Source organism: Narcine bancroftii, chromosome 5, assembly GCF_036971445.1.
Source record: "Narcine bancroftii isolate sNarBan1 chromosome 5, sNarBan1.hap1, whole genome shotgun sequence".
NCBI classification, from domain to species: domain Eukaryota; kingdom Metazoa; phylum Chordata; class Chondrichthyes; order Torpediniformes; family Narcinidae; genus Narcine; species Narcine bancroftii.
Genome location: NC_091473.1, coordinates 185338048 through 185358627, shown reverse-complemented (window position 1 = coordinate 185358627; position 20580 = coordinate 185338048). Strand labels below are relative to the sequence as shown.

The following is a 20580-nucleotide window of genomic DNA, read 5'->3' as shown; positions in this document are numbered from 1 at the left end:
ACAGGTCTGTCCCTGTATAACACTGGGGTACAGTACTGGTGGGGACGGGTCTGTCCCTGTATAACACTGGGGTACAGTACTGGTGGGGACGGGTCTGTCCCTGTATAACACTGGGGTACAGTACTGGTGGGGATGGGTGTGTCCCTGTATAACACTGGGGTACAGTACTGGTGGGGACGGGTCTGTCAATGTATAACACTGGGGTACACTACTGGTGGGGACGGGTCTGTCCCTGTATAACACTGGGGTACAGTACTGGCGGGGATGGGTCTGTCACTGTGCAACACTGTGGTACAGTACTGGTGGGGATGGATCTGTCCCTGTATAACACTGGGGTACAGTACTTGTGGGGACAGGTCTGTCCCTCTATAACACTGGGTACAGTATTGGTGGGGACAGGTCTGTCCCTGTATAACACTGGGGTACAGTACTGTTGGGGACAGGTCTGTCCCTGTATAACACTGGGGTACAGTAATGGTGGGGACGGGTCTGTCCCTGTATAACACTGGGGTACACTACTGGTGGGGACGGGTCTGTCCCTGTATAACACTGGGGTATAGTACTGGTGGGGTCCGGTCTGTCCCTGTATAACACTGGGGTACAGTACTGGTGGGGACGGATCTGTCCCTGTATAACTCTGTGGTACAGTACTGGTGGGGACGGGTCTGTCCCTGTATAACACTGGGGTACAGTACTGGTGGGGACAGGTCTGTCCCTCTATAACACTGGGTACAGTATTGGTGGGGACAGGTCTGTCCCTGTATAACACTGGGGTACAGTACTGGTGGGGACAGGTCTGTCCCTGTATAACACTGGGGTACAGTACTGGTGGGGACGGGTCTGTCCCTGTATAACACTGGGGTACAGTACTGGTGTGGACGTGTCTGTCCCTGTATAACACTGGGGTACAGTACTGGTGGGGACGGGTGTGTCCCTGTATAACACTGGGGTACAGTACTGATGGGGACGGGTCTGTCAATGTATAACACTGGGGTACACTACTGGTGGGGACGGGTCTGTCCATGTATAACACTGGGGTACAGTACTGGTGGGGATGGGTCTGTCACTGTGCAACACTGTGGTACAGTACTGGTGGGGATGGATCTGTCCCTGTATAACACTGGGGTACAGTACTGATGGGGACAGGTCTGTCCCTCTATAACACTGGGTACAGTATTGGTGGGGACAGGTCTGTCCCTGTATAACACTGGGGTACAGTACTGGTGGGGACAGGTCTGTCCCTGTATAACACTGGGGTACAGTACTGGTGGGGACCGGTCTGTCCCTGTATAACACTGGGGTACAGTACTGGTGGGGACGGGTCTGTCCCTGTATAACACTGGGGTACAGTACTGGTGGGGACGGGTCTGTCCCTGTATAACACTGGGGTACAGTACTGGTGGGGACGGGTCTGTCAATGTATAACACTGGGGTACACTACTGGTGGGGACGGGTCTGTCCCTGTATAACACTGGGGTACAGTACTGGTGGGGATGGGTCTGTCACTGTGCAACACTGTGGTACAGTACTGGTGGGGATGGATCTGTCCCTGTATATCACTGGGGTACAGTACGGGTGGGGACAGGTCTGTCTCTGTGTAACACCGGGGTACAGTACTGGTGAGGATGGGTCTGTCACTGTATAACACTGTGGTACAGTTCTGGTGGGGACAGGTCTGTCCCTGTGTAACACCGGGGTACAGTACTGGTGGGGATGCGTCTGTCACTGTATAACACTGTGGTACAGTACTGGTTGGGACGGATCTGTCCCTGTATAACACTGTGGTACAGTACTGGTTGGGACGGATCTGTCCCTGTATAACACTGGGGTACAGTACTGGTGGGGATGGGTCTGTCACTGTGTCACTATACATCAGTGACCTCTAACTTGTAATTACTGTTGATATATCTTGGACAACTCTAGTTCTTGTCAGCAAACATCCACATCTCACAGTTGATCTTCTCTGTGAATTAATTAATTCATGTGGATGGCAGGATGCAGGAGTGAAGAAATGTCACTCCCTTCATTGCCTGTTCCGGTGTTACCCCCCTTAAAACTAACATTGAATGTTGGGGTCTGCAGGGATTTCAGGGATGGAGCAATGTAGGGGACCGGATGGTGCTACAGAGACAGGGAGACAGGGTGTAGGGGACTGGAGGGGGTTAGAGAGACAGGGAGGAGTGTGGGGGACTGGAGGGGGTTACAGAGACAGCGTGGGGTGTAGGGGTCCGGAAGGGGTTACAGAGTCAGGGAGGTGTGTAGGGGACAGAAGGAGGTTATAGTCAGGAAGGGCTGTAGGGGACTGGAGGGGTTTATAGAGTCAGTGCTGGTTCGGGGGGCTGCAACTGTTTCTGTGCCACCAGTCCCTATGAATCACCCTCCCTCGGACTTGCACAGGAAGCATCAGTTCTATCCAGCTCCCACAACCAGGGAGACATCCACTGGAGCATGAAGGAGCGATGTGTTCCTTTGTTTTGTGAATAAAACATTTGGATATCTCCATCCCACCCAGCCACAGAGCCCGGGATGTAGCCTCAGTCTGCCAGTGGTGGTGCCCTTTGACATCTGACCTTGTGGCATGGAGTGCTTGGTCTGGGTCACGATGACTCTGCCATGCCTGTGGGACTTGTTTACTGATGGATGGGGGGAGGGCTTTGCTGCTTCAGGGTGGATTTTGTGAGGGACACCCTGTGCCTTCCAAGTTAGATGGAGGTTTCTGGGGCGAAGGTTGATGAGGCTGAAGTAGTAGATGTTATCTACAGAGGCATCGATGGGGTGATTAGAGAAGGTTTCCCTGTGGTAGGCTGATCCAGGTATGTGGAATCCAGGTGAGTTTGAAATCAATACTGGCTTCCTCGAAGTTCAAGTTTATTGTCATCTAACTCTACATTTACAGTCCTTGGAGAGGGGTATAAGAAAGGAGCGAGGCCTATCCACTCCTGCCCTTCCCAGTCTGGACATGTCTCACTCACCCATTTTGTTCTCTGCATAGTTGGAGTGGCTGTGAATTTTTTATTCCGATTTCTTCAGCAAGTGTCTTTGGAAGATGTTGCACATTGACCCATGGGGTGAGTGTGAGTGTGAGTGTGAGTGTCCATCATTTCCTGTGTGTGTGTGTGTGTGTGTGTGTGTGTGTGTGTGTGTGTGTGTGTGTGTGTGTGTGTGTGTGTGTGTGTGTGTGTGTGTGTGTCTCCATAAGCGCCCCAGATGTGTGTGCGCGCGCGCGCGTGTGTGCATGTGTCTGTGGGGTTTGTGTGTATGTGAGAGGGTGGTGTGTGTGTGTGTGAGAGAGAGAGAGAGAGAGAGAGAGAGAGGGGGTGGTGTGTGTCTGTGGGGCATGTGCCTGCCTGTGGGGTGTGTGAGTCTGTGTGCGCGCCTCCATAAGACCCCCGGTATGTGTATATGTCTGTCTATATGTGTGTGTGTGTATGTATGAGAGAGAGTGCATGTCTGTGTCCATCCATTAGAGCTCCTGTGTGGGTAGGGAGGAGGAGAAGAAAGAAAGAGACAAACAAGTGTTAGGGGAGGAGAAACTGAGTATGAATGAATATTTAAGGGTGGGGGGAGAGGGAGAAGGAGAGAACATGCAAGAGAAAGAGGGGGCAAAGGGGAAGATGATGAAAATGAGAGGGGGAGGATGGAAGCTGGTTTGAAAGAGATAGGGGACCAAGATAGAGAGAGAAATGGGGAGGGGTAGATTCTGGGAGAGGGAGGGAGGGAGTGAGGAAAAGGGGAGGTTGGGTAAGAGAGAGAGGGGACATATCTGTCATCAGACCCAAATATCCCCACCCCCCCACAACCACCACTCTGTCATGGTCAGCAATGCTGCATCAAACTCTTCAAAAAGGAGCCGTTAAGTTGCCAGAAAGAAATCTCGTGTCAGATTCCCCGTCTGGCATCCTCCCTGTGCACAGCCTGATGTTGGGGGTGTGAGGGTAATACCCCTCTGCCACTGGAGGGGGTGGTCAAGCTGCGTCAGTGGGGGGAGAACGGTCGATGTTTCCGTTGAAACCCCCTCTGCTGCAATACGTTCATCAGATCTCGCAGCAGAATTATGTCGTTCAGCCCATTGAATCCTGGCTGATGTAGTATTCCCTCTACATTCTTTGTCACTTCCCCCATTCGAATCAGGTGCTTGAGTATATTTACCCAGGTATTGTCTGGGTTGGAGAATGTGTCCCATGAGGCAAGGTTAGCAGAGATGGGTCTCTTCTCATTGTTGGAATGTGAGGGAACATCAGGGCAAGGGGTCCACAACTTTTGGAATATTAGGTATTTCCAACATCTGTGCTGTAATGTTCTATGGTTCTATCAGGGCATGGTTCCCAACATCTGGAACATCTGAGCAAACAAGAAGTTACTGTGGAAGGGTATCTCTCTCTCTCCCGCTCCTTCTATCTCTTCGCCCCCCCCCCCCTGCCACCAGCACGTTCTGTCAATGTACCCAGAACAACGCAAGCCATTGCCTGAGAAAGGGGGAACCATTGAAACATTTTGAATGTTGAAAGGCATGGACGGAGGAGATGTGGAAAGATTGTTCCCCAAGGTGGGAGAGTCTAGGACAAGAGGGCACAACTTCAGGATCGAAGGGCATCCACTTGGAACAGAGATGCAGAGGAATTTCTTCAGCCAGAGGGTGCTGAATCTGTGGAATTTGTTCCCACGGGCAGTTGTGGAGGCCGGGTCATTGAGTGTATTTAAGGGAGAGATTGATGGGTTTGATTTGCCAGGGCAACAAAGGTTTTGGGGAGAGGGCCAGGCAGTGGGACTGAGTGGGGAAATGGACCAGCTCATGATTAAATGACGGGGCAGACTCGATGGGCCGAATAGCCTCTTTCTGCTCTGATGTATTTGGCCCATTGAGTCTGTTCCCCATTTCCATCAGATCTGCATTGCATTACTCAGGAATCTCCTGGAACATGGGGGAAGGGAGGAGCAATAAAATGCCATTGAACTGGTGTGAACCCATGTTGTACCTTCCTGAGACCACACACGGTTCCCAGTATCACTATTCCTGTATCAGTGCCATCCTTGCCCATACTGTGTCTGACCCCGGAAATGTGTGATGGGACAGTGCGGAGGGAGCTTCACTCTGTGTCTGACCCCAAGAGTGTGTGATGGGACGATGCGGAGGGAGCTTCACTCTGTGTCTGACCCCGGGTGTGTGTGATGGGACAGTGCGGAGGGAATTTCACTCTGTGTCTGACCCTGGGAGTGTGTGATGGGACGGTGCGGAGGGAGTTTCACTCTGTGTCTGACCCCGGGAGTGTGTGATGGGACGGTGCGGAGGGAGCTTCACTCTGTGTCTGACCCCGGGAGTGTATGATGGGACTGTGCGGAGGGAGCTTCACTCTGTGTCTGACCCTGGGAGTCTGTGATGGGACGGTGCGGAGGGAGCTTCACTCTGTGACTGACCCTGGGAGTGTGTGATGGGACGGTGCAGAAGGAGTTTCACTCTGTGTCTATCCTATTGCTTTTTGATAAAACCTCCCCTCTCCTAATCACCTGAAACTTCAGGCATCTTGGAGATGGGGAGATGTTTCTGCCATGGACATCCAGCTCCCCCTCCTGATGCCATCCGGTACTGAAGGTTTATCAAGTCCCAAAATACAGACTGCTCTGCAGTGCTGCCTTTTACCCCACCCTGATTACCCTCTCCTCCCCTCCTATCACGGAACAAATTTATGAATTGCCATTGCAGGCATCTTCAAGAGACACCTCCAGGAGGAAGCCGACACTGCAAAGGTCAAGTCAAGTGTATTGTAATTTGATTGCGCGTGTACAACCCGATGAAACAGCATTCTCCAGTCAGTGCAAAACACACAGACACACACCCAAACAGAACACACGTACAGACAACTCTGATACAGGACTAAATAAGTATTATTTGATGAATGTAAGAGTCTCGGATGGTCAGTGTGATGGTCGTTCAGCGTCCTCACTGCCCGTGGGAAGAAGCTGTTCCTCTGTCTGGTGGTGCTGGCCCTGATGCTCCTGGATCTCTGCGCAGCTGGAAGATGCCATGTGCCTGGAATGCCTTGCCAGGGGTGGTGGTGGAGGCTGGAACATTAGGGGCATTCAGACGCATGGATTAAAGAAAACTAGATGGTGATGGAGTAGGGAGGGTTTAGTTTTGTTAGGTATACAAGTTGGCCGAGCGTCGTGGGCTGAACTTACTGTTAACCATATATAACCATATAACCATTAATGGAGCGGAAACAGGCCATGTTGGCCTTTCGAGTCTGCGTTAATTTGCTCTAGTATTCCGTTTGGAGGTTCACTGATATATTTGGGCGGCAAGGGCTCGTGGAGCAGAAGGGTCTGTGACCATGCTGTACGTATAATTTTTAAAACCCTGACCTTGAAGGACTCAGGCCCGAGATGTTGGTAAGATGTCTTTATCTACTACAGTCGCTGTGAGACCGGCTGAGCTTCACCAACATTTCTGCGTTTTTACTACAATCCCGGCATCCGCAGACTTTTGTGTTACACTGCCCCTTCGAACCTCGTATGGTCTTTCTCTCGCCTCTCCTCTAGCTCCCCACCACCTTCCCTCTCGAGTCCCCTCTGACCCTGGGAGTGTGTGATGGGCCTCTCCCCACCTTCTACCCTCCCACCTGTACCCACCAACAACCTCTTACCTGTTGGCCTGCCCCTTCCCCTCCACTCCTCCCCTGCCCCTTCCTCTCTCCTCTCCTTTCCCCTTCCTCTCTCCTCTCCTCCCCTGCCCCTTCCTCCCCTGCCCCTTCCTCCCTCCTCTCCTCCCCTGCCTTTTCCCCCTCCTTCTTCCCTCCTCCCTCCTCCCTCCTCACCAGCCCCCTCCCTGCCCCTCCTCTCTCACCCCCTCCCTCCTCAACACCCCTTCCCTCACCCTCTCCCACCTCACCACCCCCTCCACCTCACCATTCCCTCCCACCTCACTACCTCCTCCCTCCACCCTCCCTCCTTACCATTCCTTCTCTCCTCCCTGCCCCTCCTTCCTCAATGCCTGCCCCACAGCACCTCCCTGGTGCCGGTAGTCAATATGCGTCTCTTGTTTCCACAGCCTGAGGAGCGAGGGCTACATGGTGACGGTGAACGTGAACGATTACTTGGACATCTATTGCCCCCACTTGGACAGCCCGCAGGCCCACCACAGGCCGGAGTCCTATGTCCTCTACATGGTGAACTACCAGGGCTACCTCAGCTGTAACCACAGCCTGGGCACCAAACGCTGGGAGTGCCGTCCCTCCCGCTCCCCACACAACCCCGTCAGGTTCTCCGAGAAGTTCCAGAGGTTCAGCGCCTTCTCGCTGGGCTACGAGTTCGCCGTCGGCCAGGAGTATTACTACATGTGTGAGTGTCCAGGGGGAGATGAGGTGGAGAGACTGAGGGAGGGGGTGAGAGGCATTGGAGGTGAGGGAATGGGGATTCTATTTAACCCTCCTCCTTCCCTCCCTCTGCAGCCACTCCAACCCACCACCATGGACGGAAATGTCTGAGGATGAAAGTCTTTGTCTGCTGTGCAACCTGTGAGTGTCTGATGGTGACCTCTTGCCTTCATCTTTCCCCCTCCCTTTGCCTTCCACCTCCCCCTCCCCTTTCCCTTTCTCTCCCTCCCTTTCCCTTTCTCCACTTTCCTCTTCTCCTCTTTCCCTTTCTCCCTTTACCCCCACCCCCTTCTACCCACCCCCTTCCTCTCCCCTTTTCTCCTTCTCCCCTCCCCTTTTCTCCTTCTCCCCTCCCCATTCCCCCTTTACCTTCTCCCCTTCTCTCTTCCCGTCTCTCCCCTTTCCTTCTCAGTCTCCCCTAACCCCTTCAGCCTCCCCTTTACTCACCCCTTCTCACACCTTCCTCTTCCCCATTGCCCTGACTACTCCCTCCTCATCTCCCCCTCCATCCTTCTTCCTCCTCACCGCCTGCCCCCTTTGCCTTCTCCAAACCTTCAAGCTGTTAAACTTTATCCTTTGACATCTTCCCCCTGACAGCGCCCCGACCGAGTGAAACGCTGGATCCCACCCCTCCTCCGCTAACCGTGGGACACGGGGTGAAGAGCGTAAAGGATCTTGGTGAGTATCGGGAGGGAGAGGGGGAAGTGGGCAATGGGGAGCGGGAGGGGCAGCTGTGGGAAGGAGGGCATGGAGGGGGAGAGGGGTTTGGGTTGAGGGAATGGGAGGATTGACTGTTTCTGCTCTCTCCCCCTCTTTTCCCACCCCTCTTCTCCCACCTCTTTCTCTCTCTTCCAACTCTCCCCCCCCCCCATCTCGCCCATCTCTCCCTCCTCACCCCCCACCAGTGACAGATGACTTCACACAGGAGCTCCCCAAGTTGGAGCGCAGTGTCAGTGGGAGTACTCCCACCCCCTCACAGCTGCGACTGACCATCGTGTTATCCCTGCTGCTGCTCCGGACCCTCGTCACCTCCTAGTGAATGCCCGTGGGGGGGTGGGAGTGGGTCATGGTCCTGGGGGATTGGCTCAGGACCCCCCACTCCCCACCCAGGGCTCCCCCGGACACACCTCTCCGTGAAACACATCGCACACAGGACGGAGGATTAATCGCCACGGCAAACAGGTCGAAGTTGCAGAGAGCACGACACGCACACACACACACACACACACACACACACCACACAAACCCAACACGAGCACAACACTTACACCAACTCAAACACGACAAAACACATACACTAACACGAACACCTCTGCCAACGCACCACCAGCACATGTACGCGCACAAACGCACCATGTGCGTGCACACAATACATACGCATAAGCACTCCTACACACACTCTTATACACACCCCATTTGTCACATGCACACTCATGTGCACCTTTACATGCAGGAGCATTTACACAGTAACAAGCCACATTTATGCACACAAAGATGAACACGTGTGAAAACCCAGTGCACACAGATGAACATGTGCTCCATGCAAACATGAACACACACAAAGACAGAGACACACTACACAGACAGTCACACAGACACAAACACACACAGGCACATACACACACAGGCACACACACAGACAAGACATACACACAGGCAAAGACACAAACAGGCATGCACACACAGACATACACATAAACAGATACAAACACACAGACACTAACACACACAGACACTAACACACACAGACACTAACACACACAGACACTAACACACACAGACACTAACACACAGACATACAAACAGATACAAACACACAGACGAAAACACACACACTTCACTTTAAAAAGCACATGTACACATACATACACATACCTGTGTCCCCACGCCTGTAAATGCATCCATGTGTATACTCGGACATGCGTGAATACATCCACCAAGGGGGACACAGGAGCCTGCACCCACACAAATGCATTAACCCTAGACAAAAGATTTATTTTAAACAAAAACAAGCCGTCAGAGCTGTCCGTGTCTTCGAGGCCATGGGGATAGACACAAAATGGCCGCTGCACCCGGCGGCAGTTCTCTCCCTTAGTTCACCGACCGTCACCTCATTGTGCTGGATTTTATTTCTCAGAAACACTTCTGCTTCTCTTTCAACCGCGGATCCCGTTAGTCAGTCCTGTTCTGTCGTGGTGGTAGGAGTGGGGGGATGGGGGATGTTGTGGAATGGGGAAGTTTAACCAAAGCAGCATTATTGGTTTGGTGAGGGGTCAGAGGGCCTGGTTAGGTCAGTGGTCAGAGGTCAGGGGTCTGAGGGTGGTCGGGAGTCAGAGGGATGCTGGATCACATCGGGGGTGAGAGGGCTTGGTCAGTGAAGAGAGGGACAGATCAGGTCAGATGGTGGCATGGTCAGACTGGGGAGGTCAGAGAAGAGCCGGGAGGTCAGAAAAGGGCTGGGCCAGCTGTTTTTTTTTGTGGGGGGATGTTAGAGGGAGATCAGGTCAGGTCAGAGGCACTGATTTATGGACAATAGGGGGTTACAGAGTCCAGAAGGGGACCAGAGGGGGACACACAGGCAGGGAGGGGTGTAGGGCACCAATGCAGGTTACTGAGACAGGGCTGGGTGCAGGGAGCCAGAGGGGTTTACAGAGACAGAAAGTGGTGTAGGGGACCAGAGGGGATAACAGAGACAGGGAGGGTATAGGGGACTGGAGGGATTAACAGAGACAGGGAGGGGTGTAGGGGACCGGAAGGGGTAACAGAAACAGCGAGGGGTGTGGGGCCAGAGGGGGGATTACAGAGACAGAAGGGTGTTGCAGACAGAAGGATTTACAGAGACAGGAAGGGGTGTTGGGGCCAGAGTGGGTTACAGAGACAGGAAGTGGTGTAGGGGACCAGAGGGGGCAACAGAGACAGGGAGGGTGGAGGGGACCAGAGGGGGTAACAAAAACAGGGATGTAGGGGTCTGGAGAGGGTAACAGAAACAGGGAGGAGTGTAGGGGACTGGAGGGGGTTACAGAGACAGAGAGGGGTGTAGGGGACCGGAGTTACAGAAACAGGGAGGGATGTAAGGGACTGGAAGGGGTTACAGAGACAGGGAGGAGTTCAGGGGATTGGAGGGGATTACGGAGACAGGGATGGGTGTTGGGGACAGAAGGACCAGAAGGGGTTACAGAGTCAGGGAGGGGTGTTGCAGACAGAAGGGGTTACAGAGACAGGGAGGGGTGCAGGGGACAAGAAGGGGTTACAGAGACAGGGAGGGCTGTAGATATTGAACCTCTTTGCATCACTCTGCCTGCTTTCCTGGAACAACTTTCCCTAGCCCCTTCCGTCCATTTCCGGGCGTGGATCTTCCCGTCGATGGACAGGATTCCCAGCTTCCAATCAACCAAACGGAACAGTACGACGTTCAGAAGCCTCCAGCCTCCCACCCTCGTCCTGGACCTTGGCAAAACCCCTGCATAACCTCTGAGAGACATGGAGACTTCAGGAGGGCCCAGAACATCCGGGAGATCCAACTGGAAAATGGAGAGTTGGACTTTTCCCTCCCCCCCATCCATTGGGGATAGGATCCTGGAGTGGGCCCAATGGCCTCTTTCAGTTCACTTGGCGTTTCTGTGGGGAACTGGGATTGGATGGAGGGAAGAATCTCCCAAACTTTGGTTTTCAGGATGCCCATGTTACATCAGACCCACTCAACCTGCCACTTCAGGATGTGTGGGAGAGAGGGGCATTGAGGGGGGTGCGGGGGTGTCATTGCTACACCATGCACCCGAATGGGCCCCCCCACTCCCCCTCTCCTGGCAGGATCCCAAACCCTATACAGGGGTGGGGGTTGGGTGGCCCACCAGGAATGGGGAGAAATTCTGACCAGAGAATACCCCCCCCCCCCACCGCTCTTGCTGTTGGAAGCCATGAGGCAGAATTTCATCATCCCAGGAACCGCAGGGTCTTGGTGGGGGGTTAGTCGCTATATCTAGGACCACCCTTCCCACCAAGCGTCTATCCCATCAGCGGACAGACCATCCCTTTCTAAGGCTAGAATCGCTGCTTAAGCTGACTATTCCTCAACGCACCTCCATACGCAGGACTACTCACACCTCCATATACAGGACCACCTACACACCTTTATACACAGGACTACTACACACTTCCATATGCAGGACCACCACAAACCTGCATAGGATGGACAAACTGCACACTTCCATACGCAGGACCACCCACACACCTCCATACGCAGGACCACCCGCGCACCATACACAGGACCACCTGCGCACTTCCATACGCAGGACCACCCATGCACCTCCATACGCAGGACCACCCATGCACCTCCATACGCAGGACCACCCGCGCACCTCCATACGCAGGACAACCACATGCCTGATGCTGAGCAGCGGGACACCTCCAGGACGAACCATCGCTCTGTGGAACACAGACCACAACGGATGATCCTTGTACATAATGTGAAGAGACTCTACTGTCTTCAGTGAAGACCAATACTATGCAAGGCACAGACACTTTTATCAACGACATAAACCTTTCCTTTTTCAGAGATCGAAGCGGCTCGGATTATCAATGTTCTCAACGGTGACTCTTTCGAAGAATTAAAAGGATGTTTGACCAGTGTTGTCCTGTTTTGCCACTTTTTTCTACCATTACTATAGATGAGTTACAGGGACAAACCTGTCCCCACCAGTACTGTACCCCATTGTTACACAGTGATAGACCCATCCCCACCAGTACTATACCCCAAAGGAACACAGCGACAGACTCGTCCCCACTTGTACTGTACCCCAGTGTTACACAGTTACAGATCCATCTCCACCAGTACCGTACCCAAGTGTTACACAGTGACAGATCCATCCCCACCAGTACTGTACCCCGGTGTTACACAGTGACAGACCCGTCCCGGTGTTACACAGCGACAGACCCATCCCCACCAATACTGTACCCCGGTGTTACACAGCAACAGACCCGTCCCCACCAGTACTGTACCCCAATGTTACACAGCAACAGACTCTCGTCCCTACCAGTACTGAACCCCGCGGGTGTTACACAGTGACAAGAAGGACCCCCACAGTGGGTGAGGATTGATTGCAGCTCTATAGAACACCATTGACAGCACTGACGGATATTGAACCTTACTCTGTGTGTGAGGTGAAGCACAGGGTGTGGTGAAATGAAGAGTCCAATCCCTTTGGGCCATGGAGATTGCTCGGGGATGTGATGCATCAACACCGTCTGTCTTCCAAGCTCCCCCTGGGATTGAAAAGCCGACAGCCAGGAAAGTGGGTCGACCATTGTTGTCTCCTGTAATTTATCTCCAGCAGAGACATCCGATCCTGTTCCCAGGGTCTTGGGACAATGGCTCAACTCGTCAGGTGACAGAAGGCAGTGCTGCCTTGCTAAGACCTCCCTTGGCTGCAGTGGTCTGTCCCCATGCAATGGGGTGGGGGCTGTGCACAGTATGATCCCAGTAAATGCAAAGCAATTTCATAGAGGTGGTGGGTTGTTAATGAAGGGAAATTTCTCTCTGCAATCACTCCCCCTCCCTCCTCACCATCCCCTCCTTCATCGTCCCTCCTCCGCTCCTCTTCCCACCCCTCCCTCCCTCCTCTCTACCCCCTCCCTCACCATCCATTCCCTCCTCACCATCCCCAGATGCCAGGAGATGGTTTGTTCTAGTTCCCACCTCGTTTACTCAGTGATGGGGGGGTGGCCCCCTTTCTGTGCCTCCAGTCTGGGCACTGGCCTTCAAACTCTCCATCCCGGGAATCCCCTGCAATGAATCTTCACCCCACCTTCTGCAAGGTGAGTATCCAGGACAGGAGCAAGGTCAGGGGGAGGGAGGGGTCCCACGAAGACCCTCAGTGAGACCCCTTCAGCTCTTCTGTGGATGAAAACCACCAACCCTCCCAGTCACTTGGACGAGGACACCCACATCTGGACAGTGCCCGCCCCACACCACCTTCCGCCGACCTGCAGAGCCCACTGCCAGAATATCACCCCCATCTGCTGCGCCAGCCTCCCTGAGGAGATCTACACATCCCATTCACGTTCCACAATCGGCAGCAGATTTTCTTACCCTTTATCCCAATGATGTCTCCTTCCAGCGATCTCTGTGGGAACAGGCTCATCCTCTTAACTCTCTGTTAGAGTTGCTTCGGCCATTCCTGCCACTGGTGAATCTGTCCACCTTGCAGCAGGTAAACAGGACATTTCATGTAATACAGCACTGTTTTATGATAAGAAATTTAATCTTAGCTTGAGAATTGGATGAAAACTTGGTTCAAATCTATCGCGTTATCTCCAATTCCCAGACAGTAATTGAAACCTCTTTGATGGCACAACCACAGACACACAAGCCCTGAAGAAAGTCCTCTGCATAATAATCAAAGTTCCGCATCGCTCTGTAGCCCCATCATCCCCTGGAATTTGGGGGGGGGGGTCACCCATAAACTCCTATCAGACAGCCTTAGAAAGTTCCAATTTCAGATAACACAAATGACAGCACGTACAACCCCAAGATTCTTTATCCTGTGGGTCAGACAGAACTACCTGGACACAATGTATACATTGTAAACAAATGAAGAAATGTAAACAAACTGACTGCAACACAGAGAGATCAATAAAGTGCACATTAAGAGTCTTTAAACGAGTTCCTGATTGAGTTGGTTGTTGAGGGTCCTGAACCTGGGGGGTGCGAGTCTTGTGGCACCAACACCAACAGCGGGAACAGAGCGTGTGCTCGGTGGCGTGGATCCTGTTTGCTGTTGCTCTCCGACGACTGCACTCCCCGTAGATGTTCTTGAAGTTGGGGAGGGTTTTGCCCGTGACGCACTCCCTTTTGGAGGGCTTTACACTCAGGGGCATTGGTGACCCTGTACCAGACCGTGATACAGCCGGTCAGCACAATTCCCACCACACCTCTGTAGAAATTTTCCAGGGTTTCCGGTGTTGTACCGAACCTCCACAAACTCCTGAAGAAGTAAAGGCGCCAACCAGCTTTTTTCATGTGTGTTTGGTCCGGGAAGGATCCTCTGAGATAGTAACTCTAAATTTGCTCACCCTCTCCACCCCTGATCCCCTAGTGATCTCTGGATCGTCCACCTCTGATGTTCCCTTCATGAAGTCAACAATCATCCCCTTGGTTTTGCTGACATTGAATGCAAGGTTGTCATTGGTGCGCCGTCCATCCAAATTTTTAATCTCCCTCCTGTATGTTGTCTCATCTGCCCTTGTTATTCAATGCTCTACCATGGTAAAATTAGCAAATTTGTAGATGGTGTTGTACCGAACGACACAGTCAAACCAGCGATTCCTCAAACAGAAATGGCAAAGCCAGAAGGAGCACCCCACGTACTCCCGGGGTCAGACACGGAGTGAAGGGCCCACCACACCGTCCCATCACACACTCCCGGGGTCAGACACGGAGTGAAGCACCCTCCGCACTGTCCCATCACACACTCCCGGGGTCAGACACAGAGTGAAGCTCCCACCGCACCATCCCATCACACACTCCCGGGGTCAGACACGGAGTAAAGCTCCCACCGCACCGTCCCATCACACACTCCCGGGGTCAGACACGGAGTGTAGCTCCCACCGCACTGTCCCATCACACACTCCCGGGGTCAGACACGGAGTGAAGCTCCCACCGCACTGTCCCATCACACACTCCCGGGGTCAGACACAGAAGTGAAGCTCCCTCCACACTGTCCTATCACACACTCCCGAGGTCAGACACGGAGTGAAGCTCCCTCCACACCGTCCCATCACACACTCCCGGGGTCAGACACGGAGTAAAGCTCCCACCGCACTGTCCCATCACACACTCCCGGGGTCAGACACAGAAGTGAAGCTCCCTCCACACTGTCCCATCACACACTCCCGAGGTCAGACACGGAGTGAAGCTCCCACCGCACTGTCCAATCACACACTCCCGGGGTCAGAACCAGTGTGAAGCTCTCTCCGCACCGTCCCATCACACACTCCTGGGGTCAGACACGGAGTGAAGCACCCTCCACACCATCCCATCACACACTCCCAGGGTCAGACACAGAGTGAAGCTCCCTCCGCACTGTCCCATCACACGCTCCCAAGATCAGACACGGAGTGAAGCTCCCACCGCACCGTCCCATCACACACTCCTGGGGTCAGACACGGAGTAAAGCTCCCACCGCACTGTCCCATCACACACTCCCGGGGTCAGACACGGAGTTGAGCTCCCACCGCAGTCCCATCACACACTCCCGGAGTCAGACACGGAGTGAAGCTCCCACCGCACTGTCCCATCACACACTCCCGAGGTCAGACACGGAGTGAAGCTCCCACCGCACTGTCCCATCACACACTCCCGGGGTCAGAACCAGTGTGAAGCTCTCTCCGCACCGTCCCATCACACACTCCCGGGGTCAGACACGGAGTGAAGCACCCTCCACACCATCCCATCACACACTCCCAGGGTCAGACACAGAGTGAAGCTCCCTCTGCACTGTCCCATCACACGCTCCCAAGATCAGACACGGAGTGAAGCTCCCACCGCACCGTCCCATCACACACTCCTGGGGTCAGACACGGAGTAAAGCTCCCACCGCACTGTCCCATCACACACTCCCGGGGTCAGACACGGAGTGAAGCTCCCACCGCACTGTCCCATCACACACTCCCGGAGTCAGACACGGAGTGAAGCTCCCACCGCACTGTCCCATCACACACTCCCGGGGTCAGACACGGAGTGATGCTCCCTCCACACCGTCCCATCACACACTCCCGGGGTCAGACGCTGAGTGAAGCTCCCTCCACACCGTCCCATCACACACTCCCGGGGTCAGACAGAGAGTGAAGATCCCTCCACACCGTCCCATCACACACTCCCGGGGTCAGACACGGAGTGAAGCTCCCTCCACACTGTCCCATCACACACTCCCGGGGTCAGACACAGAGTCAAGCTCCCTCCGCACTGTCCCATCACACACTCCCGGGGTCAGACACGGAGTCAAGCTCTCTCCGCACTGTCCCATCACACACTCCCGGGGTCAGACACAGAAGTGAAGCTCCCTCCACACCGTCCCATCACACACTCCAGGGTCAGACACAGTGTGAAGCTCCCTCCACACCGTCCCATCACACACTCCCGGGGTCAGACACAGAAGTGAAGCTCCCTCCACACCGTCCCATCAGACACTCCCAGGGTAAGAACCAGTGTGAAGCTCCCTCCGCACTGTCCCATCACACACACCCGGGGTCAGACGCTGAGTGAAGCTCCCTCCACACTGTCCCATCACACACTCCCGGGGTCAGACACGGAGTCAAGCTCCCTCCGCACTGTCCCATCACACACTCCCGGGGTCAGACACGGAGTGAAGCTCCCTCCACACCGTCCCATCACACACTCCCGGGGTCAGACGCTGAGTGAAGCTCCCTCCACACCGTCCCATCACACACTCCCGGGGTCTGACAGGGTCAGACTCAGTGTGAAGCTCCCACTGCACTGTCCAGTCACACACCCCCAGGGTCAGACACGGAGTGAAGCTCCCACCGCACTGTCCTGTCACACACCCCCGGGGTCAGACACAGAGTGAAGCTCCCTCCGCACCATCCCATCACACACTCCCGGGTTCAGACACACGTTTTTATCTCAGCATTCCTGCAACTGCTGGATTTGGAAACTTTTTGTTCGTTTGTCTCCAAATTTTAGCGAGACAAGAATCATGACCATTTTCGTCATTTTGGTGATTTTGTTATGAATAATATTTGTCAAATCTGATCCAACCTATGAAGCACCTCACAGAGATAAATAATGAAACTGGGTTATGATTCAGAAACCAGCTGATGTTTTCCATAAAGGAGATGTTGTCTCACTCAAAACATGTCTGACAGGTCTTCAAGAACACGAGACAAGCAGGTTGCATCAGCTGGAACTGATTCAGCTCATCCACCAACTTCCTGTCTCAACCTACAGGGATCTCACTACCGTCTGGTCCCCCACACCCCATCCCTGTCTCTGTAACCCATCTGGTCCCCCACAGCCCATCCCAGTCCCTGTAACCCCGTGTGGTCCCCTACACCCCTCCCCATCTCTGTAACCCCCTCCGGACCCCTACACCCCTCCCTGTCTCCGTACCCTCTGACAGGGGTATCTGGGGAACGGGTGTGGGGTGAATCGAACAGTTCACCAGTCAGAAGCAGCAGAGAACGAGACAAACATCAGTCCCCTCTCCCCCTGCCAACTCTCTGGAATCTCGTGGCCGATTCGTGTTCAAACTGGCCGATTCCTGATTGAGGTGTTTACGATGAGCCAGCTTCTCCCAGAAGCAATTAATAATTCCCTTAATTTACGTAAAGGCCAGGGTTGAGTAAACAGGTTGGAAGCTCAGTGAAATGTTCCTGTTTCTGTGTCACCCCTCTTACCTGTGACCCTGCCTTCCTGGCACATGCTGGCAAGGGATTCACTTTCTGGGCTTGGGAGCATCCACTGGGATCAGGAGGGAGATCCTGGGTGGGTGGGGGAAATGAGAGGAAAACTCCCCTGAAGAGGTTCAAAGGGAGGAGATCTGGGATCAGCAGAGGGGGGGCAGTGGAGAAGAGAGAGTGAGGGGAGGGGAGAGGGGGAATGGGTGGAGGGGTTAGGAGAGTGAGTGTTAGGGGAGGGTGGGAGAGAGTGGTGGGGGAGGGAGGGGACCTAATCTGGGATCATCCTGGGGGCTGGGAGAGAGGGAATTGGGAGTTAGGAGAGAGAAGGGGAGAGGCAGAGTGGGTAGAGGGGTTGGGAGAGAGTGAGGGGAGGGAAGAGTGGCTAGAGGGGTTAGGAGAGAGGGAGAGTGAGTGGGTAGAGGGGTTGGGAGAGTGAGGGAAGAGGAGAGGGGAGTGAGTAGAGAGGTTGGGAGAGAGGGGAAGAGAGAAGCAAAAAAGTGTGAGGGAGAGGTGGGGAGTCCTGGGGGCAGGGAGGGAATGGGATGGGGAGAGTGAAGGAAAAGGGAGGGGGCATGGATGTGAGAGAAGGGTAGAGAAGGAAGGGGTGGAAGAGGGAGGGGACAGGAGAGAGTGTGAGGGGGAGAATGGGACATGTGAGAGACGAAGGGAAGAAGGGAGAGGGAGGGAGAAAAGGGGGAGAGAGAGAAGGGAGGCAGACGGAGGGTGTGGGAGGGAGGGAGAGATATGGAGGAAGGAGAGAAAGGAAGGGAAAGGGAGATGGAGGGAGTGGGAGAGAGATGGGGTGAGGGAGGGTGAAGGAAGGTGAGGAGGAGGAGAGAGGGAAGGAAGGAGAAGGAGAAAGGGAGTGAGGGGGAGGGAAAGGGAGTGGGAATGGGAGGGAGGGTATGATCACCAATAATGGTGGTGTGTTTGGATGTCGCTCCACAGTACAGCTGTGCATTAGTTGTGGCGACTGTGTTCCCACTGGAGTGTATTGTAACAATGCACAGATCATGCCCACCCTGTACAGCGGGACTGGGCTGTGTCCCTGTGTGAAGTGAGTGTGTCCCTCCAGCCGGACAATACATGTCCTTCTGCCAGGGTCATTTGCATGAAAGGCACTTCACAGTTCAGAGATTTACAGGACAAAGAACTCCATTGTGTTCTCGGCTCTTTGCAGTTTGCCCCAAATTCCAGAATCTGGGAGGGGGTGGAATATCTCACGGTGCAGGAATTTTGAACACAGGAACCCACAGCACAGGCCAGGCTCTTCGGCCCTCAGTGCGGTTGCAGACCCAATCACCAACTGGCTAGAATTTCCCAACTGCATCACCCTGCATTTTTCTCAGTTCCACAGACCTGTGGGGAGTTTTATTCTTAAAAATGTAGACATTCAGGGCAGTAACAGGCCATTTCGGCCCGTGTGTCCGAGCTGCCCGATTTAACCTACACTCCCGATGTGTTTTTTTGAACAGCGGGAGGAGCCCCCAGGGTGGGAATGGGGAACCCATACCAACTCCTGGCAGACGGCGCAGGGTTCGGACCCCGGTCGCTGTAACAGCGTTTGTGACAGATTATGTTATATTTTATATTGTATATAGATATGTTTTAAGGGAGAGATTGTGGCAGGTTTTTTTTAGTGTAGGTCACATACAAACACTTCAAAACACATCTCATTTAAAATGCCAGACCTCTGCTCAAGCCAGACAGTCCAAGCTCTGGGTGCCTTTGAAGGAGGCCCATAAGGACTTCAGTAGTAGGAGTTAATTATACATGCTATGGAGTAATGGATTATTGTTCTGGAAAGCAACAGATGAATGAACTTGGAAGATTAGGTCCAGAGCTGCAGTCTGTCTGAGTGCAGTTGGCTGTTCTAAGAGGGTCATGTGGCTTTTTCTGAGAGAGAGAGAGAGAAGCCGCTTTCAAGTGCAATCGCTCTGAGAATGCGCCTGCAGAAGCGGTTGTGGTGTATTCAAATTGACGTTCAGGTGGCAATGCTGAAGGCGCTGTTGTGGCACCTGAAAGGGCCGGCTGCAGGAGAGGCGCCTCGGAGCAAACATCGGCTCTTGTCAACTGAGGCCATCGTCCCGCCTGCTGTTGTTTCATTTGCAGCGCGTCGAAACTGAAGCAGAAAGGAACACAGGATCATGGCAGGCCCAGACCAGAGAAGAGAAATGCCTCTAACGGACCAAAAAATGTGACTGTAAACTCTGAGCCTGCACATGCTCCAGTTTTTCAAAAATCGCACCAAAGCATCTCAGGCTGATGGCGTCACCGCAACGTCATCAGCCCACCCCCTGGCAGCCGCTGCTGCTTTCAGGTGCCTCGGGGGGAGCACCCTGAAGCAGAGTATACACCTCCCTGAGGAGGGTTGGGTGAGGACTCCCTCCTTGGGCCCAGGTTTGCTTTCAGGAGGCCTCCTGACAGTCACATTCGGGTAGAATAGGCGGCTTTACATCAAGGTATTCTGGCCACCTGAAAGCGGCTTCAGAGAGAGGGAGAATTCAGTTCTACAGTTCAGCAGCAGCTGGGGCTGGAACAGGACAAGCTGGCAAACTTGTGGAAAGAAACCCATTTTGGTTGTGAGTTCTGAGTTCAGCCAGTTCAAAGCCCTTGTGGTCCATACAAGAGGAGTGGTACTGGCTGTCTAATGTTTCACTTGAAATAAGAGAAACAAAAAGGAACTCTGTGGTGACCTGAAAGAAAGAGGTCATCATCTGTAAAACCCTGATGGGGCAAGTTTCTTCTGCAAAACACTGATCGGAAGGAGTCTGTTGTGTTCAACGAGCAATAA

The 20580-nt window shown here is 53.7% G+C and overlaps 1 protein-coding gene across 1 annotated transcript in view; it reads left to right on the top strand.

The window, feature by feature from the left end:
* The window catches only part of LOC138762872 (ephrin-A3-like), a 32430-nt gene extending 22436 nt beyond the window's left edge, over positions 1–9994 (top strand). The window contains exons 2-5 of the mRNA XM_069936390.1: positions 7046–7335; positions 7446–7511; positions 7968–8048; positions 8276–9994. Coding sequence (XP_069792491.1) covers positions 7046–7335; positions 7446–7511; positions 7968–8048; positions 8276–8406 — 568 coding nt within the window. The 3' untranslated portion in view covers positions 8407–9994. The remainder of the gene's footprint in view (positions 1–7045; positions 7336–7445; positions 7512–7967; positions 8049–8275) is intronic.
* Positions 9995–20580: the final 10586 nt, after the last annotated feature.